The 24,307-nt window shown below is 54.3% G+C and overlaps 1 protein-coding gene across 2 annotated transcripts in view; it reads right to left on the reverse strand.

Moving 5' to 3' along the window:
* Nucleotides 1-9,535: 9,535 nt before the first annotated feature.
* The window catches only part of LOC135978546 (maestro heat-like repeat-containing protein family member 7), a 38,853-nt gene continuing 24,081 nt past the window's right edge, over nt 9,536-24,307 (reverse strand). For both annotated transcript variants that reach the window (XM_065579447.1, XM_065579446.1), the window contains exons 15-22: nt 23,299-23,413; nt 21,294-21,434; nt 18,908-19,084; nt 13,046-13,201; nt 12,064-12,165; nt 11,693-11,795; nt 11,189-11,248; nt 9,536-10,183 (exon numbers count right to left, since the gene is read on the reverse strand). In XM_065579447.1, coding sequence (XP_065435519.1) covers nt 9,999-10,183; nt 11,189-11,248; nt 11,693-11,795; nt 12,064-12,165; nt 13,046-13,201; nt 18,908-19,084; nt 21,294-21,434; nt 23,299-23,413 — 1,039 coding nt within the window. In that variant the 3' untranslated portion in view covers nt 9,536-9,998. The remainder of the gene's footprint in view (nt 10,184-11,188; nt 11,249-11,692; nt 11,796-12,063; nt 12,166-13,045; nt 13,202-18,907; nt 19,085-21,293; nt 21,435-23,298; nt 23,414-24,307) is intronic.

The raw sequence follows: 24,307 nt of genomic DNA on the forward strand, positions 1-24,307 counted from the left end.
GGTACGATCCCCCAAAGAGCACAAGGGTCAGTTTTTTCTCTAAGCTGACAGCGTCTCCCATGCCACCACCCCCTTCAGCCCTAGAAACAAAGTCACTTGCTTTAAGATTCCAAGGCAAAGTTTCTCTCTGGCCAGAGCTGGGTTGTGGGACCCAGGGGAGTAGGACAAATGGCCTTCATCGGTGGCATCTTCAAAGGCAGTGGGCCATTGGCACTGGGACTGACCCAGAGCGGGGCTCGTTCCACCCCTCCCTGCCATACCCCAAAGTTCCACCCCGTGATTCTTCTGGTGCCCAGCCCTGCAACTCTTAGCTGAATTGTCCCATGCCTCACCCTGTTCGTCCAGGGGCTCCTCCACCTTCCACTACAGCCCTGCTTTACCCTGGGACAATGCCCAGCCTGGGGTGTAGTCTGTCTGCATGATCCCCACCAGGCACTGGCAGGAGCACTGCTTTACATTAAGGTTCTTTTGGTGATGGGCTAACCTTACCCCTGTCCTGCATTTCCAGTGTGAACAGCTGTAGATGGAAACCCAGACAGTAGAGATGGAGCAGGACTAACCGTGGTCACTTTGTCTAGCTCTCACCCTGTGTCTATACTACAGAAGTGTTGCAAACAGCAGGTGCATTTTCCTGCCCGGATAGGATTTTGAAGATGTTAACGCTTGCTACGGCTTTCTCGCTGTATGGGTTGTGGGATCCATTGGAGCGGTCTGTGTTCTGTGTACAGGAGAAGATGTGTAGATCTTTTATACCTCGATGTATTACTGTAATTACAATTATCTAATCAATAAAATGAATAAAAGCATTAAAGTACATCAAAAAACATCAAAATGAAACAGAGGATTGCTATGTACAGGGTGGGAGATTGCATCTGAGTGATGTTTGTCCATCGTTATCGATGAAGACCTCAACCACTCATTCTTTCGATGACCGGGCTCTGTACGTCTGAAGATGACTGATCAGTCCGATTCGAGCGTGGAACGTCCTGTCACATGTCGGGCAGACATGTAATGGCACTGTCGATGATGTACAAGCAGCTCTGGACTTGCGCAGCTCACGCTTTTTTTCAGCCTCAGCAATTCGCCTCGCCTCAGAGGTATTACTGCCTGTGTGAATGAATGTATAGCCACAGCCTGACTGGGACAGCTGTCCTTCGTTAGCAAGGCGAGTTTCGCTAAGGGCTGCAATGTCAATGTTGTAGCGTGCGAGCTCTCTAGCGACACGTGCTTTTCTTCTCTCCGGTCTATCTGCCGTGATGTTGTCCAGTAACGTGTGCACATTCCATGTGCCAATAGTGATCGGTGTCACTCTGTTTTGTTTTTATACGACCGCTTTTGTGGGATCCCTGCCAGCCGCGGTATGCTGGCCAGGGTAAGGTGAAGCAGGCAATGTTTAAGGCACCTTTTCTAGCCCCCTCCTCATTCTACGGAGGTGAGCAGTGCAATCCTGAATAGGGCTGCTCAGTCGCTCAAGAAGATGCCGAGCTCCACTGCTGCTTCGGTCAGTGAGGAACGACCATTATGCCTGAGCCGCCTGTGTGCGGGTCCGCAGCTACAGCTCCCAGTGTATCCACACCTGCTGCTTCGTCGCTCGCCCATCGCCACAGGACTTGATATGATGTAATATGATACAATATTATGTCGAGACTTGCGCATGGATTGGATTAAAGTGAGGGAGAGTTGCGTGACGTCAGCCTCACTCTCTCTTCCCAGTTCCTATCTGTATCCAGTGGCAAGACAGAAGTCGAGACGGCTGGAGATAGGGCAGGGCGCAGTGGATGACCAGGACGCCTACGTGTCTTGTCGTGCTCTTAAGCGTTCCACAACGCTTGCTGTCATCGCCTTCCTGACCATTGAACCAGGTTGCCTCAGTCAGCCAGATCCAGCCTTCGCATGCAATGGGTAGACAGGCCCTAACTCACAGAGAGTCTCATACTCATCGGCTACCCTCACCTGGTTTAGCCCACCGGTCGAGACGGTCTCCGGGGTGTGGCCGCTGTCACATGCTGACAGCTACTTGGAGCCACAGGTGAGAGCTGGGTATTGTCAAGTGGGGACCAAAGTGGATGAGCTACTCCTAGGAGTACTCCCCCATCAGAGGTACTACCCCTCCCTGACAACCCCATGTGAGTAGGTAACCGCTCGATAGCTTTCATCACCATATAGTTTTTGACAGGTTACCACACCCCATCCCCATTGCCGGCGCCGTCCCCATTTTTCTGTGTTTTGCCGGGGGAAGGTTGCGTGCTTGTGTTTTGACATATTTAGAGAAAAAAGTATGAAAGACTAGAAAAAGAGGCTGTAAGGGGTTTGCAGCTCCCTCCCCGTCCGTCTGGGCAGGAGACAACACTAGGGTGACCAGACGTCCCGATAAAATCGGGACCGTCCCGATACTTAGGTATTTGTCCCGCGTCCCGATTGATCTTCGGTCGGGACGCTGCACTCCGCTTTTTTTTTTTTTTCTCCGCCGGCAGCACTCGGCTGTTCTCGGCTTTTTTTTTCTTCTCCTCTGACTGCCAGCAGCACTCAGCTGTTCTCCGTTGGTTCCCCCCCCCCCCCTCTTAAAAACCAGAGGCTGAAGGGATGCATACCTAAGGAAGGGTGCATAATCTCCTCTGACTGCCCATAGCACTCCGCTGTTCTCAGCTCCCGCCCCCGACTGCCGGCAGCACTGGGCCACAGTAGGGAATTGGGAGAGGGAGCTGTTTGTGTCCTTATACCGGCAGCACTCAGTTTTTTGGGTTTTTTTGCTCCACCAGTGACCCCCCCCCACCCCCCTTGTGTCCCGATATTTTCTTCCTGTCATCTGGTCACCCTAGACAACGCCCCTCGCTATGATACTTCTGGGATACCTTGGTTCAGGGGAAAATTAGCTCAGTGTTAATGGGGTTCAGGCCTGCAGTCAGACCGAGCAAAGATAGAGAGTCTGTGTCACAGGGCAACGGTGAGGGATGATCTCTTCCGGCCTCTAAGTGCCCTCTACAGGCTGGTGTCTCGCCTGCCGCTGGTCCCGGTGTACCTCCCAGACCCCGGTACCCCTCTACGTCAGGGTCCTGCCCCCGGCAGTAACCCACTATCTGGGTGTCCAGGGGAACCCCCAACCCTCTAACCACACCTTGCCTCAGTGGCTACTGCCAGTCACTGTCTAGCCCCCGCTCACTGGGGCGGACTGCAGTATATAAACCACGCATCAGCGGCAAGGGGGGTTGGACCAGCTGCCTCTGCCTATCTCTCGGGTGCCCCTCTGCAGCCCGAGTACCTTTTGTAGGTGTAAGAGTATCCGGACTCACCCCTGCGGCACCTCCTGCTGGTCGTCCAGGGAATTAGCTCTCCAGCCTCTGGAGCGCCCTCTGCAGACCAGTGATCCGCCTGTCCTCTGCACGCAGGCTCCCGTGTCCTTCCCAGGACCCCGGTGCCCCTTGCTCTGGGTGCTGCCCCCTGGCAGTACCCACACATGCTAGGTCTCCCCTCCCAGGTGAACCCCTACCCACTAACCCCACCTCACCTCAGGATAAGGCCACTGCCAGTCACCAGCTAGCCCCCACTCTCTGGGGCAGACTGCAGTATAAGCCACTCCTCATCGGCAAGGTTGGGTTCGGACCTGCTGCCTTGGCTTGGGCTGCCCTCTGCAACCCCCAGTACCCCTTGGCCTATTACCAGGCCACAGCCTGGGGCTATCCAGGCTGGAGCTCCCCAGCTCCTCAGCCTTTCCCCAGCCCTGCTCCACTCAGGTATCCTGTCTAGCTCCCTGCAGTCAGGCCCGTCTCTCTCTGCACTCAGAGAGAGACTCTTGAGCTCCTGGGTCCCAGCCTTCTTATACAGGCCAGCTGGGGCCTGATTGGGGCATGGCCCAGCTGTGGCTACTTTCCCAATCAGCCCAGTAGCTTTTCCCTTTGCCCCAGCCCTCTGCCAGGGCTGTTTTAAACCCCTCAGGCAGGAGTGGGGTAGCCACCCTGCTACACACACCCCACCTCAAGATCCCCTCCACCGGGGGGGTAGGGTGTCTGTCTATCCCTAACGCCCCAGCACTCCTCTCAGTTGGGCCCGCAGGAAATCCCTCTCTGCTTGCAGGCTGTCCAGTGCAAGGAGCAGCTGCTCACTTCCTCCATAGTTTGGGTTCCCATGGTTGCCTTTTCAGCTCCCCCATGGGATCCTAGGTTTGTCTGGGGCCTCCCTGCCCCTGACAATCCCCTCTGTGGGGCCCTGGTCGTCACCACCCCCTCCTTCGGGGCAGTCTCAGACCCGGCCCGATCCTCTGGCCTCCCCCTCCGTCTCTGGGGGCTAGGCCGCTTTCCCCGGCGCCCCTTGTGGCAGAGGAGGCACAGCCAGTGCTCACCCCTGCCCACCTCAGGGCTAGCCTGGGCCCTGCGAGTTCCGTGAGGGCACTCCCCCTTCGTGTGCCCTGGCTCCCCACAGGCCCAACACAATTGGAGCCCCCCTGTTGGCTTCACAGGGGGCACTCGAGTCGGTCCATGGTCTGTCTCTGGCACAGCCCTTCCTTCAGGGCTCGCCTGGGCCCTGTGAGGGCACACCCTCTTCAAGTGTCCTGGTTCTCCACAGGCCCAACAGTTCTTTGACCTTGGCACCGGCCTCCTGCCCAAGGTGCCTGGACCCCAATGAGATCCTTGTGCCCTCCCCTGCAGCAGCTGGAGCAGCCTGCCTTGCTGCTTGGCGAGACGGGCCACACGGGCTCTCCAATAATAGTCCTTCATGGTTTTCTCCACCTTCGGTTCTCAAGTCTCTGCATTGGGCAATAGTCCACAGTCCTTGCCTTGGCCCCTTGTGTCACGGGTGGACCGCTATACCCGCATTCTCCACCATATGTAAGAGTATCCGGACTCACCCCTGTGGCGCCTCCTGCTGGTCGTCCAGGGAATTAGCTCTCCAGCCTCTGGAGCGCCCTCTGCAGGCCAGTGATCCGCCTGTCCTCTGCACTCAGGCTCCCGTATCCCTCCCAGGACCCCGGTGCCCCTTGCTCTGGGTGCTGCCCCCTGGCAGTACCCACACACGCTAGGTCTCCCCTCCCAGGGGAACCCCCACCCACTAACCCCACCTCACTTCAGGATAAGGCCACTGCCAGTCACCAGCTAGCCCCCACTCTCTGGGGTAGACTGCAGTATAGGCCACTCATCATCGGCAAGGTTGGGTTCGGACCTGCTGCCTTGGCCTAGCCCTGGGCTGCCCTCTGCAACCCCCAGTACCCCTTGGCCTATTACCAGGCCACAGCCTGGGGCTATCCAGACTGGAGCTCCTCAGCCTTTCCCCAGCCCTGCTCCACTCCAGTACCCTGTCTAGCTCCCTGCAGCCAGGCCCTTCTCTCTCTGCACTCAGAGAGAGACTCTTGAGCTCCTGGCTCCCAGCCTTCTTATACAGGCCAGCTGGGGCCTGATTGGGGCATGGCCCAGCTGTGGCTACTTCCCCAATCAGCCCAGTAGCTTTTCCCTTTGCCCCAGCCCTCTTCCAGGGCTGTTTTAAACCTCTCAGGCAGGAGCGGGGTAGCTACCCTGCTACAGTAGGCCTTTATCTAGGCCTGCAGCCTGGGGTTTTGCCCAGAGCCCTCAATCAGGGCGGGGCGGCAATCGAGAAGGGGCTGTGGCCTACAGGCAGGCAGGCAGAGCAACAGAAGGTCCATTTGCCTGGCCACTGATCAGGGTGGGGCAGCAAGCAAGTAGGGGGGCTCTGACCTACAGTCCAGCAGAGCTGTGGCAGTCTAGGGGAGGTTACCTCTCTGGTGGGAGAGTCAGCACAACCGTCTGGCATCCGGATTCAGGTGGGAGCCAGACCAATGCAGGCCTCCTGACAACCAGGTGGGGAGGCTACCACTCCTGACGTTGGGTTGCCGGGGGTAGGGGAACCCAGGCCCTCCCACTCACCTACGTCCCATCCCAGGGCCCTAATAGAAGCGGAGTGGCCTGCCACTGGGTCAGCGGGGAAAATCCAACTGCAACACACTGGCCGGCTTGTAGTCAATGACACAGCTGAATCTGATTTGGCTTCCCTGGGCTCCTTCCTACACGACCATTCTCTGTGTACATGGGTTCCAGGGTTGTTGTTTGCTTTGGACCACGAAAAAGTTCAAGGAGCTGAGATTACAGAAAAGTCCCATAAAATGTAAAAGGGCTTAAAGCCAATGGGGTTCTCTCTCTCCCTCTTTCTCTCTCCACATACACCACATCTATCTATCTACCCCCATACACCCCCACATCTATCTATCTCCATACACCACATCTGTCTATCCCCATACACCCCCTCTATCTATCTAGCTACATACTCCATAGACTCATAGACTTTAAGGTCAGAAGGGACCATTATGATCATCTGGTCTGACCCCCTGCATGCTGCAGGCCACAAAACCGTCCCTACCCTTCCCTTGACTCTGCTGATGAAGTTCCCAAATCCTGTGTTTTAGTGACTTCAATTGGCAGAGAACCCTCCTGCTAGCGATCCCTGCCCCATGCTGCGGAGGAAGGCGAAAAACCTCCAGGGCCTCAGCCAATCTACCCTGGAGGAAAATTCCTTCCTGACCCCAAATATGGCGATCAGTAATACCCCGAGCATGTAGGCAAGAGTCTCCGGCCTGACCCTTGCTAGCCATTATACTATTTACCTACTATTGCTCGGTATTCCTCAGCTAATATGTTTTATCATTAAACCATTCCCTCCATAAACTTATCTAACTTAATCTTAAAACCAGACAGGTCCCTCGCCCCCACCGTTTCCCTCGGAAGGCCGTTCCAATATTTCACCCCTCTGACGGTCAGAAACCTTCGTCTAATTTCAAGCCTGAACTTCCCCACGGCCAGTTTATATCCATTCGTTCTTGTGTCCACATTAGTACTAAGCTGGAATAATTCCTCTTCCTCCCTTGTATTTATCCCTTTGATATATTTAAAGAGAGCAATCATATCCCCCCTCAGCCTTCGTTTTGTCAGACTAAACAACCCGAGCTCCTCCAGTCTCCTTTCATACGACAGGTTTTCCATTCCTCTGATCATCCTAGTGGCCCTTCTCTGCACCCGTTCCAATTTGAGTTCATCTTTTTTAAACATGGGAGACCAGAACTGCACACAGTACTCCAAATGAGGTCCACCAGCGCCTTATACAACGGAAGCAGCACCTCCTTATCCCTACTAGATATGCCTCGCCTAATGCATCCCAAGACCGCATTGGCTTTTTTCACCGCCACGTCACATTGTCGACTCATAGTCATCCTCCGGTCTACAAGAACCCCTAGGTCCTTCTCCTCTTCCGTTACTTCTAACCAATGCGTCCCCAGCTTGTAACTAAAATTGTTGTTAGTCATCCCTAAATGCATCACCTTACACTTTTCACTATTAAATTTCATCCTATTTCTGATACTCCAATTCACAAGCTCATTCAAGTCTCCCTGCAGAATATCCCTATCCTCCTCCGAATTGGCAACGCCTCCCACCTTCGTATCGTCCGCAAACTTTATCAGTCCACTCCTGCAATCGGTTCCGAGGTCAGTTATAAATAGATTAAATAAAATGGGTCCCAAAACCGAACCCTGAGGAACTCCACTGGTAACCTCCCTCCAACCTGACAGTTCACCCTTCAATACCACCCGCTGCATTCTCCCCATTAACCAATTCCTTATCCACCTCTGGATTTTCATATCGATCCCCATCTTTTCCAGTTTAATCAATAATTCCTCATGGGGTACAGTATCAAACGCTTTACTGAAATCCAGGTATATTAGGTCCACCGCATTTCCCTTATCTAATAAGTCCGTTACTTTCTCGAAGAAGGAGATCAGATTCGTTTGGCACGATCTGCCCTTCGTAAAACCATGTTGTAATTTATTGCACTTGCCATTAACCTCAAGGTCCTCAACTACTTTCCCTTTCAGAATTTTCTCCAGCACCTTGCACACTACAGATGTTAAACTAACAGGCCTGTAGTTACCCGGATCACTTTTTTTCCCTTTCTTGAAAATAGGAACCACATTAGCTATTCTCCAGTCTAACGGAACCACCCCCGAGTTTACAGATTCATTAAATATTATCGCTAATGGGCCTGCTATTTCCCGCGCCAATTCCTTCAATATTCTCGGATGAAGATCGTCCGGTCCTCCCGACTTAGCACCATTAAGGCATTCGAGTTTTGTTTCTACCTCGGATACGGTAATCCCCCATTCTGTTTGCCCCTCTGTCACGGTGCTAGTATCCCTAATACCTTCATTGGCCTCATTAAACACCGATGCAAAATATTCATTGAGATATTGCGCCATGCCTAGATTATCTTTAATCTCCTCTCCGGCTATAGTCTTCAGCGGTCCTACTTCTTCCTTCCCCCCTCTATCTATCCCCATACACCCCATCTATCTATCTATCCCCATATACCACATTTATCTATCTATCTACATACTCCCCCTCTATCTATCTATCCCCATACACCCCATCTATCTATCTATCCCCATATACCACATTTATCTATCTATCTACATACTCCCCCTCTATCTATCTATCCCCATACACCCCATCTATCTATCTACACACTCCCCCTCTATCTATCTATGTATCTATCCGCATACACCCCATCTATCTATCTATCTACATACTCCCCCTCTATCTATCTATCTATCTATCTACATACTCCCCCTCTATCTATCTATCTATCTATCTATCTAGAGGGGGAGTATGTAGATTGATAGATAGATGGGGTGTATGCGGATAGATACATAGATAGATAGAGGGGGAGTGTGTAGATAGATAGATGGGGTGTATGGGGATAGATAGATAGATAGAGGGGGATGATGTAGCTAGATATGTGTATGGGGATAGATAAATAGATAGAGGGGGTGTATGGGGATAGATAGATGTGGTGTATGGAGATAGATAGATGTGGGGGTGTATGGGGGTAGATAGATAGATGTGGTGTATGTGGAGAGAGAAAGAGGGAGAGAGAGAACCCCATTGGCTTTAAGCCCTTTTACATTTTATGGGACTTTTCTATAATCTCAGCTCCTTGAACTTTTTCGTGGTCCAAAGCAAACAACAACCGTGGAACCCATGTACACACAGAATGGTCGTGTAGGAAGTAGCCCAGGGAAGCCAAATCAGATTCAGCTGTGTCATTGACTACAAGCCGGCCAGTGTGTTGCAGTTGGATTTTCCCCGCTGACCCAGTGGCAGGCCACTCCGCTTCTATTAGGGCCCTGGGATGGGACGTAGGTGAGTGGGAGGGCCTGGGTTCCCCTACCCCCGGCAACCCAACGTCAGGAGTGGTAGCCTCCCCACCTGGTTGTCAGGAGGCCTGCATTGGTCTGGCTCCCACCTGAATCCGGATGCCAGACAGTTGTGCTGACTCTCCCACCAGAGAGGTAACCTCCCCTAGACTGCCACAGCTCTGCCGGACTGTAGGTCAGAGCCCCCCTACTTGCTTGCTGCCCCACCCTGATCAGTGGCCAGGCAAATGGACCTTCTGTTGCTCTGCCTGCCTGTCTGTAGGCCACAGCCCGTTCTCGATTGCCGCCCCGCCCTGATTGAGGGCCCTGGGCAAACAGACTCTCTACCATTACTTGGCCTGACTGCAGGCTAGAACCATTAACACTGAGCTACTTTTCCCCTGAACCAAGGTACCCGGAAGTATCATAGCAAAGGGCGTGGTCTCCCGCCCGGACGGACGGGGAGGGAGCCGTGAACCCCTTACAGTCTCTCTTTCTACTCATTCATACTTTTTCTCTAAATATGTCAAAACACAGGCACACAACCTTCCCCCGGCCAAACACAGAAAAATAATACAAAATAAATTTTCAAAATGGCTGACGGCACCAAAAACATACACGACTGGAAATGGGGATGGAGGGCGGGACGTAAATGCTACACAGTGCATGGAAACCTATCAAAAAGTACATGGTGATGAAAGCTATCGAGCAGTTAACTACTCACATGGCTGCGCAGAGCAGGCGGCCAATGGGGAAGAAGCCATGGTCTGGCACGAAGCTCCCAGGGAAGGGAGGCTGGCTTTTCCCAGAGCTAGGGCAGCTGGGCAGCTTCAATGACCGGGCTCTCCTTAGTGCACATTGTTCTTATCCTATGAAAGCATGTCCATAGGCTGCTGTGGGCTGGCGGGTGGTTCTTGAATGCCTCCAGGATGAAGATGGTCTGAGAAGCCAGGCTTTGGACCGAGGAGTTGCTGTCCTGCTGCAAGCCTTTGAGGTCTAAGATTGAAAGGAAGGAAATGGAGGTCAGAGCCACAGCGCTCTGGAGAGCCCCAGCAAACCAAGCCAGCGCTGTACCTCTCGGCCTGTGACAAGGAGGCAGCAGGCTGGGAGGCGGGAGGCAGGGGACTAGCAGGAACAACCAGCAACCTTCACTAAACATCCCTGCTGCCCTCCACAAATGAGGGAGCCTCCAGACACAGGCAAGAAGTCCCAATGAACCCCATTTACTCACTATTTCTAGGACTGCCCCATCCCTGCAGTATCTGAGCACCTCATCCCTGGCTGTATTTACCCTCCGCCTTCCCCCCAATGCACAGATGGGCACTTAGGTCCAGAGAGGGGGAGAGTCATAAAGGGGGCTTGGACATTGTTAGGCTATGCCTAACTTTAGGTGCCCTGCTGCCATCCAGGAAATACCGAGGAGGGAGCTCAGCCATTCTCTAGCTCTGGTTGGGAGGCCCAGCTGTGAACCTGCTCTGGGATTGAGAAGCCTGAGCTATATCACTCCCGCCCCCCGCCATTCGCCAACAGATGTGGAGATTCTGCTCTGCCCTGCGCTGCCCAGGGGTCCGGGCACGCAGCAAGGAGGTAGGTGACCGGATGTCACCTCTGCCTCATTTGGAGCAGTGGCTTCACCCCAGGCACCCCACGTGGAGGTGACTGCTCCAAACACTGGGCTAGTGAGTGCAAGAGGGGAGGCAGCACCCCACCTCGGCTGTGTTTGGGGGGGGGCAATCATCTCTGAAGGCCAGCCAGCTCAGGCCCAGTTTGGGGATCTGCCAGGCCGCAGCTCTGAGGTCAGGGCTAAGTGCCTGGCACATGCCAACCAGCAGACACGACAGGGTGAGGGGGCAGCTGATCAGGGGTTTGGGGATCTACATTTTGCATCCCTTTGTGGCTCTCGCCCGAGATCATGTTGCTGGCGTCGGAGATTGAACCCAGCCCACGGCTCTGGGCCGTTCATCCCCCTAGCGCTCAGTGCTCAAAGCAGGTACCACCCACCGTTGCAGATGGCATCCAGCTTGTCCTGGCTCCTCTGGTCCAGCTGCCGGGCAGCGAGCCCTACACATACAAACAGCTCGTCACATCCCCGCATCCCCAGCGAGGGTGTCAAATGTCACCCTCCAAGCAACCCCTCGCTTCCCCCGCCCCTCACTGGCCAGGATGGTGCTCCCGAGTCCCCAGGGCAAAGGGTGAGTCCCCAGGGATGGTTACAGGGCTGGTTGCCAAAGGAGAGCACAGCACCTTGAGGGTTCACTACCAAGAGCCCATGGTGGGGTATGCGGGGGGGAATGGGGACTGCATGGGGAGCAATGGGGTTAGAGGGGGCCCATCAGCCGATCAGGGCAGTTTGGGGTGAGCTTGCTCCTGCGGACTTCTGACACCCTTGATCCTGCATTGGACAATCAGGAGCCCAAGGGTTACTTATCGCTGCTGGCAGGGACTGAGGAGAGCCTGGGACCAGATCCAGCCCCCCTGTTAAAGGGACCCCTGCTCTGTGGTTACCTATGAACCTGATGGCCGCTTGTCTAAGTGGAGTCTGTGGGTTCTCCAGAAAGGCCATGGTCTGGCACAGAAAGTTGTTGGCTCTCCCCTTGTAGCGCGTCAGCTAGGACCAGAACAAGGGAGCACAAGGTTATTAAAGGCCTTTCCGTCCCGCAGGCCGGGTTCCAGGTGTGTGGAGCGCATGTCCTGTTTTCACCCCTCTTTCCTGTGCCGGGGGGATCACGCAGAGGGACTACACCCAGGGCCAGGAGTGGTCCCAGGGCTGGGGCTCAGTGTGGGCACAGAGCTGGGCAATGGGGGGTGCCCTATCCACCGATTCCCCCGCTCCTACCACGAGGGCTGCGCAGTGAATGACCTGAGGGCTCCCTCACCAGGCAGTCACAGCTTTGCCAGGTATCCTTGCGCTGGATGAAGCCACCAAGCTGGTGCCACTTCAGGAATTCTGCCGCACTGCTGAGGGTGTCCCAACACACCTGCAAAACAAGTGGGGCCAGGGCGAGCCGGCCACGGTTACGGGAGCTGGAAGCCACTAGCCTCGTTACCCGGAGGCGGGGAGACCGTGCATGCTGAACGCTTCCCGGCCCCAGGTTGCTTGCGGAAGGGCGGTGGTGTGGCTAAGGCAATAGCTGGAGACCTGACTCAATTCCCAGCTCTCCCTGCAGGAACTCAGGCAAGTTGCTTAGGCCCAGGGCTGCAAAGGGATTTAGGTGCCTAATGCCTATGGGTGATCAATACTTTTGAGGCGCTAGGCCTCATGCTGTGCCTCAGTTCCCCACCTCATGGTGGGTAGGAGGGTGAATTCATTAGTGCTGGTGGCATTTGGCTCCCAAGTGATGGTGGCCATGAGCACTAGCATGTGCAGAGACACCTGGGGCGGGGGGAGGGGGGCGGCTTGGGCATCTCATGTCTCGTACGGGCTGTACGGGCCGCTTGGCCAAGGGCACACTGGGTCCTGCGCACCATCTGGAGACTGGGTAGCCCTGCTCCTGGTAGGGGCCATGGCCAGGGTTGTGCTCTTCCCACCAGCACAGCCAGGGAATGTGCGGAGGCCAGTGGCTGTAGGAGTGGTGAGGCGACCCCTCCCCCCACCCAATCTCTCAGCCTGGCTGCAGGGGGGGAGTGTTGGGCTCAGAGGATGCAGGGAAGACTCAGCAGTTGGGTGGGGCGCCATGGTCATGGCGCTACTGCACTCAACGTTCAAGTGATTTTGAACGCCTGACTGTCACAGCACTGAGCACCTGCCCTCTGTCAGCGAGACCCTTTAAAGAGGGGGTGTCACATGCTGCCCCCTCAAAACAAATTACTGGTCACTCTGTAATGGTATCCGCTGCAGGCTCCAGCTCGTGGCCTCACCTGGGACACGTTGGGACGCTCATCATGCACGAGGAGGAGCAGCGGGACCAGGCTCTGGAGCACATGCGCCTTCATCCGCCACCTGTCGAGCCCCCTTACAAGCTCCAGCAGGTGTTTAAAGAGGGTGATGGAGAGCACCCGGAGCCTGCTGGACACCTGCAAGAGACGACGTGGGGAGGAGACGCTGTGACAGTCATTCTCACCCAGCGGGGCGAGCGCTCACTGTGCCAGAGATGTCTGCCCTGCAGGGGGTATTGGTAACTCACCCCCAGCCATACAGCCACAGCTGGGGCCAGAGTCTCATGGGCATAGCGCCATTGACGGCAATAGAGATGCAGATTTTCACCAGTTGAGGGGCTGGCCTGGTAACTTCTTGGCCAGGGAGAGCAGTAAGGTGGGGTGAGACTGCCCCTGGACTCTCACAGCCAGCTCTGGGCACACTGACATCAGCACACACCTGTGTCAGCCAAGGGGGAATGCTCAGGGCAGAGCAGCGCCAGGACAGGGGCGGCAGAGAGGGAGTGATGAGGAAAGATTCAAAGAGCGAAGGAGGGGGTGTCGTTTGTCCTCCCGCTTTGCGGGCCCAGCTCACACTGCTGTTGACCCACAGCGGCCCTCTAGCCAGGCCAAGGGGGCCAAGCGTGGGGGGCAAATTCCTACACTGGTGTTTGTTCAAGCCACGCACAGGGACCTGGGGTGGATTTAACCCAGGGCCAAGGAGTGGTAAATGTGCAGGAGTTCCCAGATAGGGGGCCTTGGAAGCCATGACTGGAAGCCACCCAGCCTCCAGGGGCTCGGAGTGGGCTGAGGGTTGCCCCACTCCTGTGCATGGGTTTCTTGTTAAATCAGAGCCAGGCCCGCTTGGTCACATGGTGCTGCTGGGCCCCCGCCCTGCATGGCTGCTGGCAGAGCTGAACCAGTCCAGTGACCAGGGAGGCTGGGCGAGCTGTGCCAAGCAGGGAGAACCAGGAGCAATAGCTGGATGCTGTAGGGAGGGGCCACTGCTTTCTGGGAGGTGAGGCTGAGGGGGCAGCCTGGGGACGGGGTGACTTGAGCTGTTCTGGGAGTGGCTGAACCTTTAAACGGTGACCCCAATCAGCAGTTACATGTCACCTCCGGGCACCAGGTTCTAGACAAGGCAGTTCTCTGCGTGACATCTGTTGTAAAAGTGTTCATAAGTTCACCTCACCTCAGTCCCTGGAAAAATCATGGAGCAGGTCCTCAAGGAATCAATTATGAAACACTTAGAGGAGAGGAAAGTGATCAGGAACAGTCAGCATGGATTCACCAAGGGGAAGTCGTGCCTGACTAACCTAATTGCCTTCTATGAGGAGATAACTGGCTCTGTGGATGAGGGGAAAGCAGTGGATGTGTTATTCCTGACTTTAGCAAAGCTTTTGATACGGTCTCCCACAGTATTCTTGCCGCCAAGTTAAAGAAGTATGGGCTGGATGAATGGACTGTAAGGTGGATAGAAAGCTGGCTAGATCGTCAGGCTCAAGGGATAGTGATCAATGGCTCCATGTCTAGTTGGCAGCCGGTTTCAAGCGGAGTGCCCTAAGGGTTGGTCCTGGGGCCAGTTTTGTTTAATATCTTTATTAATGATCTGGAGGATGGTGTGGACTGCACTCTCAGCAAGTTTGCAGATGACACTAAACTGGGAGGCGTGGTAGATACGCTGGAGGGTAGGGATCAGATACAGAGGGACCTAGACAGATTGGAGGATTGGGCCAAAAGAAACCTGATGAGGTTCAACAAGGACAAGTGCAGAGTCCTGCACTTAGGATGGAAGAATCCTATGCACTGCTACAGACTAGGGACCGAATGGCTAGGTAGCAGTTCTGCAGAAAAGGACCTAGGGGTCACAGTGGACGAGAAGCTGGATATGAGTCAACAGTGTGCTCTTGTTGCCAAGAAGGCTAATGGCATTTTGGGTTGTATAAGTAGGGGCATTGCCAGCAGATCGAGGGATGTGATCATTCCCCTTTATGCGACATTGGTGAGGCCTCATCTGGAGTACTGTGTCCAGTTTTGGGCCCCACACTACAAGAAGGATGTGGAAATATTGGAAAGAGTCCAGCGGAGGGCAACAAAAATGATTAGGGGTCTGGAGCACATGACTTATGAGGAGAGGCTGAGGGAACTGGGATTGTTTATTCTCCAGAAGAGAAGAATGAGGGGGGGGGATTTGATAGCTGCTTTCAACTACCTGAAGGGGGGTTCCAAAGAGGATGGAGCTCGGCTGTTCTCAGTGGTGGCAGTTGACAGAACAAGGAGCAATGGTCTCAAATTGCAGTGGAGGAGGTCTAGGTTGGATATTAGGAAACACTATTTCACTAGGAGGGTGGTGAAGCACTGGAATGCTTTACCTAGGGATGTGGTGGAATCTCCTTCCTTGGAGGTTTTTAAGGCCCGGGTTGACAAAGCCCTGGCTGGGATGATTTAGTTGGGAATTGGTCCTGCTTTGAGCAGAGGGTTGGACTAGATGACCTCCTGAGGTCCCTTCCAATCCTGATATTCTATGATTCTATGATTCTTTTAGCCTGTTTATCTGATTTGGCTGCGCTCTTCCTGTCTGGCCACTTCGTAGTAGGTTCTTGGAACAGTAGTTCTGAGTTGTCTTTCCATGAGGAGTTGTGCTAGACTAGATGCAGGAGCTGCTGTTGGTGTTGATCTGTAATTCAGAGGAGCAAGGAATGGATCTTCCTGCTGTCAGATGTTTTTGGCTGTCTGCGCAGCTCTCTCAGCCTCTCCATTCGCTTGTGAGTAATTTGGGCTGCCAGTGATATGAGCAAAATCATATTTCATTCAGACTGACTTAAATTCTGCTGCAGTGAATTGTGGGACATTGTCCATCACTAGTTGTTCTGGATACAGAAATGAGCAAACGTACACTTCAGTTTCTCAATAACACTGCAACATGTTATGTCTTTCAAGTACATTATTTCTATATAGCTGGAAAAGTAGTCCACAATGACCTGGCAATGATGTCCTCTGAATTCACAAAAATCTGCAGCTAGTCTTTCCCAGTTCTCTCTCTTGTAGAGGTGGTTGTTCACTGGTTCAGCATTGCCTCTTAAGTTGATTTGGACTAGATCACCTTTCAAAAGCCCAATAGCATCAGATCCTCAAGTTCTTCCATCTTTCTCACTAGGCCCATCATGGCTGCTACACTGCAGCTGAGAAGGTTGTTGGTCTTTGATCTCATACACACGGAACGCAAAGCTTTTGTCTTTGTAAATTGGTTCGGTGCCCATGCAGTTCAAAATCCCTTGAGGGAGGGTCAGAGCTGTGTGACATCAGCTCTCGAGTCAACTTTAAAGTCAATAGTCTTGCTTTGAATATTCAATGTCACTCTCCAGGCGGGCGCCATGTCATCACAAGTGATAGATCCCAGAATCAATGGGTCTTGATTGTCTGCAATATGAGTCAACTCCCTGACTGCTTCAGTGCAACGAACAGCTGCAAAATGTCCATATTTCAGGCATTTATTACAGCATGAGCCTCTGGCTGGACATGTATCATCCCTTGGGATATGACTTTTCCACACCTTGTGCATGTAGACTGGCATTTGTCCCTCTTAGCCTGCGAATTCTCTCTCCTTACCTCAGGGATTTTATGAGAAAGACTTTTAACACTTAAGTGTCTGTTTGTAGCTTTTAAGCTAGTTGCAGGTTTTTCAATTTGCTTTTGCCTGTTGTTTGACTAATTCTGACTCTTGCTAGCTGTATAGCTGTGGGTAGAGTTAAATCTCTCTTCGGCGGTAGCTACTGTGAAAGGTTTTTAGCAGTGTTGTTATAGCTGTGACAGTCCCAGGATATTAGAGGTAGGTGAGGGAATATCATTTAGACCTCACCTGGCTTGTCTCTATGAAAGGTTTTTATCTTTTAACCCAATAACCAGCCTGTTTCTGAAATTTTCATGTTTTACATTCCCCAAATCACAGTTTTCAGCCAGGGGATGCAGAGGTCTTCTAAAACTTTCAACATTTTCCCCTGGTTCTTGAATTCTTTGCTGAAAACATGCTCTTTAATAAACCACATTTCCCTCGGTTATAAAGTGTGCATCAATCTTAACCACAACCCTTGCATAGTTGTCTTTGTGATGGTCTTCAGTAAAGTCAAAGGAGGTAAAGATATGCTCTGCGTGCTTCTCCATAGCCTAAATTAAAGTCAATACCTGTATATCCCCAGTTCCTTTGTGCAGCTTGTTTGCAATGCAAAATCGTGCCAAACATTGTTTCCAGTCTGTCCATTGTGAAGGGTTATGAAAGGTGACGTTCTCTGGGGAATCAGAGTGGGGCATGTTGATGAGGTCCTGCAAACTTCGTTGCTGTTCCTTCTGTCTGCAACCTGTGTTGCTGTTTTCCTTTGGTTTCTGTTCTTAGTTTACTCCTGACACCATATCATGTTCTGCACCAGATATGTACTGCCTACAGAGCTTGTTTACACACACCAGATGGACAGTGCTTAATTTGTAATGAAAGAGGTGCTGGGGCTCAAGCAATTTTTTTACAATCATAACTGATGCAGCAAGCCCAGAGGTGCCAGGGCTAAGCCCTGGCAAAAGTTGAGCACTGCAGATGGGTTCATCATAAGAACCGTTAATGCTCTGCTGGATACAGCTGAGGTTCATTGAAATAAGGTATTTTACAGAGCATCACCTAGTAGTCGAACAATATCATACAGGGTAACATGCCATTACACAGGTAGCCTGGCTTGTTTGCTAGACTCCATCCCATGTTAATCTTACTAGCCAGCTGCTCCTGCCCCCGGTGTCAGCTCAGAGCAGCCGGGCAGGCTCTGCACAAAACTTATGGGAGCGGTCTGGGGGCATCAGAGCTGCACTGCAGTGGGCATAGGCAGATGTTGAATTGGCACCTCGCTGGTCTTCCCTCCAGTTGTTGAGGCCTATTTGCCTTTCCCTGGTGATGGGCGTTGTGTTCATTAACGCTATTTGGATTTAACACCCCCCCCCATAAAGAACCTGTTCTGTTCCCCCCGGGCCCGAGAGGGGTTTGGTTTAAAGGGCTCGCACCAGGGCGAGATCCTGCAGCTGGGGTCCAGGAGACCCTGGGAACAGCTTGAGCCGGGCCTGTGCCACTACTAAATAAAGAGCGGCAGGGTCCCAGCAAAGTTCGGCAGGGCTGAGGGTAGTATTTAGTGTTGTGAAAGCTGGGGAGGTGGGTGGACGCTCCAGGAGCCCCCACTGGGGGTTACCCCTAGAAGGCAGTAATGGATGGGCCCCTTTCTCCTGCCCACTTGCTGGATCTCACCATCCAGTGGGGGACTGGACATCAGTCTGGTGAACGTGTCGGCGGGGGCTAGTTTGTGGTTATGAAAGGCCTGGGGAGAACTAGGCCCTCCTTTGACGCTGCGCTGCCATGAGAACGAAGGGGAGAGGAAAGGGTGGTAGCTGCAGAACCTACAAATGGAGCCGTTTCCTTATGGAGCTCCCAGGCCAGCTGTGGGATTCCTGGCCAGGGAGAGGAGGGGCAGGATTTTCACCAGGGTACCATCACTTGTCACCCTGGAAGCCAGCAAGAGCATTGCAGCACCCTGTGCTGCAGAGGCCCCCTCACTGCATGCAGACTCAGGAATGCATGTCCTTCCACAAGGGGAGCCTTGTCCCCAGGCTGCCCTGATCTTTGTCAGCAGGCCTGCAGGACACAAGGGTTCCCATCCTTTCTGCCATACGCTCTGAAGGAGAGTGAGGTAGCAGAGGAAGGCGGGAATGGGCTCACATCATTTACAACAATCCTTTTTCTGGCTAGGACCATACACAGGCCCTGCTAGCCCACCCGCCAGCCCCCATTCACAGGTCCGCAGTTTGAACGGTCTCCTATGGGCCACCAGGCCTTACATCATCAATGAAAGGCAGGAGTTTCTCAGCCACTTGCACAGCCGCGCGGCTGGCGCTCTGCCTGTCCATGCTGGCAAGGATGTTTTTCAGCACGGTGATGGCCTCGGCGATGATGTCCCTGTCTACCTCCTGTAGTTGCTCCAGGACCTCTGGCAGCAGACGCTGGAGTTTCCCCACCTGCGTGAAATGAGGAGCTGCTTTACAAAACACCCTCCAGTGACCCACAAGCCATTTCCAAAACAACGTCCACCTCCCCTGCAGATAGAAGCATGGGAACTAAGGGGGTGCTGCAGCACTCCCAGGTTTTACACGGGGCTCTGCTCCTGGCCCCGCTCACAGGGTCCCAGCTGCCAGCCCTGCGCCAACCCCCATCTGTGGCCCCAGCCTCGGTCCCCTTGCTCCATCCACCTCCCCCGCCCCCGGCTCCTGGAGCCATGGCCCTGCTCCTGAGCCCAGCTCTAGGGGTGGCAGGGGGTGTGGGCAGGGGTAAGGTGGGGTGCAGCACCTCCACTATAAAAAGTCTTCCAGCGCCCCTGCCTCCAGGTGACATGTTAGAACCTCAAAGCCTTTGCACAGCCAGCTAGGATCACGGGCAGCAGGCCCGGCTACCTGCAATATAAGCAGCTGCTTCCTTGTACCCCAGATCTCAGGGGATGGTATTTATTAGCGGGTATCATCTGTGGAAAGTTCTCTGCACAACACATTGACCCCAAATAAATCAAGTCTATTATTGTTATAGGGGTTCAAATAGCACCTCGAGGGCCTATCTGCAATCAGGGCTTGTGCTGGGGGATTTCCAGGCACAGTAAGAGACGTCCCCTGCCCTAGAGCTTACAGGCTAGGCACACAAAGGAAGGATTTCTATCCCCATTGTACAGACATGGAACTCAGGCACAGAGAGGCTACGTGACTCGCCCATGGTCACCCAGAGAGTCTGGAAGAGCCAGGAACCGAACCTGGGTTCTCCCGAGTCCCTGTCCTTACAGCCCAGCCTAGAGGAGGGAGCCAATTTTGCACACGAGTTCTAGGGTTGGTCTGTTACTAAAAGCCAGATTCAATCATTTCTGTATTTGGTTTTTGAACCTTTCAAAGACAGCCCCACAAAACATTTTTGGAGAGGGTCCAGAGAAGAGCTTGAGAACATGACCTATGAAGGAAGGCTGAAAGAATTGTGTTTGTTTAGTTTGAAAAAGAGAAGACTGAGAGGGGACATGATAGCAGTTTTCAGGTATCTAAAAGGGTGTCATAAGGAGGAGGGAGAAAACTTGTTCACCTTAGTCTCTAAGGATAGACCAAGAAGCAATGGGCTTAAACTGCAGCAAGGGAGGTTTAGGTTGGACATTAGGAAAAAATTCCTAACTGTCAGGGTGGTTAAACACTGGAATAAATTGCCTAGGGAGGTTGTGGAATCTCCATCTCTGGAGGTATTTAAGAGTAGGTTAGATAACTGTCTATCAGGGATGGTGTAGACAGTATTTGGTCCTGCCATGAGGGCAGGGGACTGGACTCGATGACTTCTCGAGGTCCCTTCCAGTCCTAGAATCTATGAATCTATGAAAATCTCAACCGGCATCAGGGAAAAAATGTGTGAAATACAGGCTAACCGGTTCCGGAAGAAAAAATGAACCACAAGCAAGTGAAAAGCAGGCTGAGGCGCATGGAACGATGGGAATGGTGTATGACAAAGAATTACAGTCACGCCCTCTCCATGTCTGATCGAATCGTAGTCCGGGTTTAATAAACCGGACTGACCCGCTATTCTCAGGGTAAGTAAATTATCATTAGTGAGAGTTGCCTTCAGATTGTCTCCTCTTTACCAGGCTGCCAGATCTGTGTATTTAAGCCCCAAGGGTTTTCTCTGCCTTCACTATACTGTGTGTATCAAACTTGTTATGAGATCTTAGCAGCAAAAGGCCCCTGTAGAGCTCTTCAGAGGAGCAAGTGCTGCGGGACAGAGCTGTGACATCAACAGTTAAAACCTATGAGGCTTTAAAAGGGGATTTGTAGGAAAAAATGGTTCCTAATTGAAGCGAAATGGCTCTGTCTGGGCGTCCCTGATCACTGGTGTCGCCAGCATTCCCTGGGGTCTAGAGTCCACAGCTCTGCTGCTAATCTAGTGCTAGGGTTCTTTGGATCACAGAGACCCCAGACACAATCAGGCCCGGCAGTGCCAGGTACTGCACACACCCAGAGACACACCCCGCAGGAGCCAGGCTTGGAGACTTGCCCAAGGTCACCAAGCAGGTCAGTGACAGAGCCAGGAATAGAAGCCAGGGCTCCTGACTCGAGGCCAGGGCCATGTCCCCATGGAAGGTTTCAATGACCCCAGCCCTGCAGCAGCTCCCTGCGGTTCTGGGTTTATCCCCCAGCCCTCCTCCCCTCTCACCTTCTCTGGGCACAGGGACAGGTTCAGGAGGCCTTTGAGCGCCAGCCAGCGCACCACAGTGTTGGGGTCTCTCAGCTGCCCACTCAACTGGTCCAGGATGGCGTCTTCCTGCTTATTGCCAAGGTCAGGGCACTGGAGGAGCTAACACACCAACAGAGAAACAAGCTAGAGAACGGGGCTGGACCCTCACGACTCATCTCTGCCAAGGGGCCCTTAGCTCCACCTGCCACGGGCACAGCCTGCGCTGTACGCCGGGCACCGCGATTGGTCACCATGTGTGCCCCACTGAAACGCTGCTAGCGCAACGGGCCCTCGAGGCTCCAGCCGAGATCAAGGCCTACCCTGCTCCCTCACTGAGGCTCAGCTGCATGCGGAGCAGGGAGGGAGGGGGCTGCAGCCTTGTGTTCCAAAGGGCCGCCCGGTCTACGGGGGGCAGGTGAATTGGCCGTGGATGGGCCCGGCCTGCGCATGGCATACGGACGTCAGAGGGGGCTTCAGGGCCGAGGTCACACAAGGGACCATTCTATGGAGCTGAGCCTTGGGGAACAAGAGACACCCGACCCTGGGCTTTGCTTCAGCCCCGCAACACCAGCTGGGGCCGGTAACAATGTCCAGAGTCAGTGACTCCACCCCTAGGGCTTTAGGAGCTTTCCCTGCCCCTGGTCACCCACCCACCCCCAGAGCCACCAACTCCTCTCCTGGCCATAGGCATGGGCGGCGAGTTCTATGGGCCCCCGGTGCCTGGGCACCATGGGCCTCAGCCCCGCCTTCTGCCCCCACGTCTCCCGGGCCATTTAAAAGAGCCCGGGGCCCCCACTTACCACCCGCAGTGCAGCGGAGCTGAGCGGCTTCCTGCCTGCTTGCTCCACATGGCTGCCGGCCCCTCCCTGCGGCCCCTGAGTGGGGTGGGTCTGTGTCCCACTGTCACGGAGTGTGGGGGAGTCAGGGCCCCGCACCCCCCACTTCCTGTGATTCACCGTGACTCTCACCAGCCAGTAAAACAGAAGGTTTATTAGATGACAGGAACACAGTCCCAAGCAGGGCTTGTAAGTACAACCAGGACCCCTTCAGCCAGGTCCCTCTGGGGGGCAAGGATCTTAGACCCCAGACTTGGGGTTCCCTGCCTCTTCCCACCCAGCCCAAAACTGAAACCAAAACCCCTCCTGCAGGCTCTCTCCTCCTCCTTCTCTCCCCCTCTCCCTTTGTCCAGTTTCCAGGGCAAAGGTGTCGACTTGCCCCACCCCCCTTCCTGGCTCAGGTTAACAGGCTCAGGTACTGTCCCTCACCTAAAGTCATCCCCTGCTCTCCCATCCCCCATGCAGACAGTCCAGTAAAACTAACCGACATATCCAGGTCAATCCACCCCGCTCCCTACTGCGTCACACCCACCCCAAGCGCCCCTGCAGCCAGTAGGAAGCTGCGCGGGCAGTGCCTGGGGGTAGCAGCACACGGAGGCCCCCAGGCCCGCCCTGCCTAGGAGCCCCAGGTAAGCGCCGCACCCTCCCAACTCCTCCCAGAGCCTGCACCCCCACCCCTTTCCCACACCCCACTCCGGCCCCCAAACTCCCTCCCAGAGCCTGTACCCCCTCCCTCCACACCCCCTCCTGCCCCCAAACTCCTCCCAGAGCCTGCACCCCTCACCCCTTCCTGCACCCCCACCTTCTGCCCCAGCCTGGAGCCTGCACCCAGCACCCAAACTCCATCCCAGAGCCTGCACCGCAGGCCCCTTCCCCCACCCAAACTCCCTCCCAGGGCCCAACCTCTCACCCCTCCTGCACCCCAATCCCCTACCCCAGCCCAGTGCCTGTACCCCAGACCTCCTCCCCCCGCCCAAACTCCCTCCCAGAGACTTAGACAGGTGGGAGGCAGTTTGGAGGGGCGGGCTCTGCTGGTCACCACCAACATTTCTACAAACCTGCCGCCCCTGGCCATAGGTCAGCCCCATGCCACAGTCACCGCTGGGCTAGGGCTGTTCTCACGACCCTCACCCGCCGGTGAGGCTCACCTGAATGAAGAACGCCATGGCCGGGATGTACCGCCTATCATCCCTGCAGTTGAGGATGGCCATCAGCTCCTGGAAAATCCAGCAACGCTCCTGGAAACTGACCGAAACCATGGCCCTGGCATGGGAAACACAAACACCACATCATTGAGGTGGGCAAGGACTGGTTCTCCATTTACAAATCTAACCAGACCAGTGCCACAGGACAGGGGATCCCGGGTGACTAGTCACGTGCAGCTGGCATGGACAAGTTCCTGCTGGCTTAAAATGCCCAGCAGCCTAACTGCTAGAGACCCAGACCCTTAATCACTCTACAGGGAGCCCTTCCACGAGGCCAAGCTCCGAGCACGCAGCGCTGGGCTGTGTGACCAAGTGGGACCGTTCTTAATGTCTCCTCTGAATACTGTGTGTGTGCCTCAGTTTCCCCTATGCATTTCTTAAGTCTCCAGTGTGCATAAATGGCTGACAATCTGTCTCCTAGCAACAAATGGCCAGGGCCCTTCCCCCCTTGCAAGGGGATAGCTAAAGGTGAACAAAGATCAGGTGACCTCCTGGCCCAGGAAAGAGACAAAGGCCAGAAAGGAGGGGCTGGAGGGGGGTTTCAGCTGGGAGCTGGCTGGGGACGGGAAGTGAGTGCGGACGGAGTTGTCTGCCTCGCTGGGCCCCAGAATGGACCCGGCTGAGGGGTCCCGTTTGCTGTAACCTACAAGCTCTGTTTTAGACTGTGTTCCTGTCATCTAATAAACCTCTGTTTTACTGGCTGGCTAAGAGTCACGTCTGACTGCGAAGTGGGGGTGCGTGCAGGATCCTCTGGCTTCCTCAGGACCCCACTTGGGGGGACTCGCTGTGGGAAGCGCACGGAGGGGCATATGCTGAATGCTCCAAGGAGAGACCCAGGAAGGTGAAGCCGTGTGAGCTTCTTGCCCTGAAGACAGTCTGCTCCAAGGGAGAGGAGGCTCCCCAAAGTCCTGACTGGCTTTGTGGGGAGCAGTTCCAGAGCATTGCCCAGGGA

The sequence above is a fragment of the Chrysemys picta genome, unplaced genomic scaffold (genome assembly GCF_011386835.1).
Source record: "Chrysemys picta bellii isolate R12L10 unplaced genomic scaffold, ASM1138683v2 scaf304, whole genome shotgun sequence".
Lineage (NCBI taxonomy): Eukaryota > Metazoa > Chordata > Testudines > Emydidae > Chrysemys > Chrysemys picta.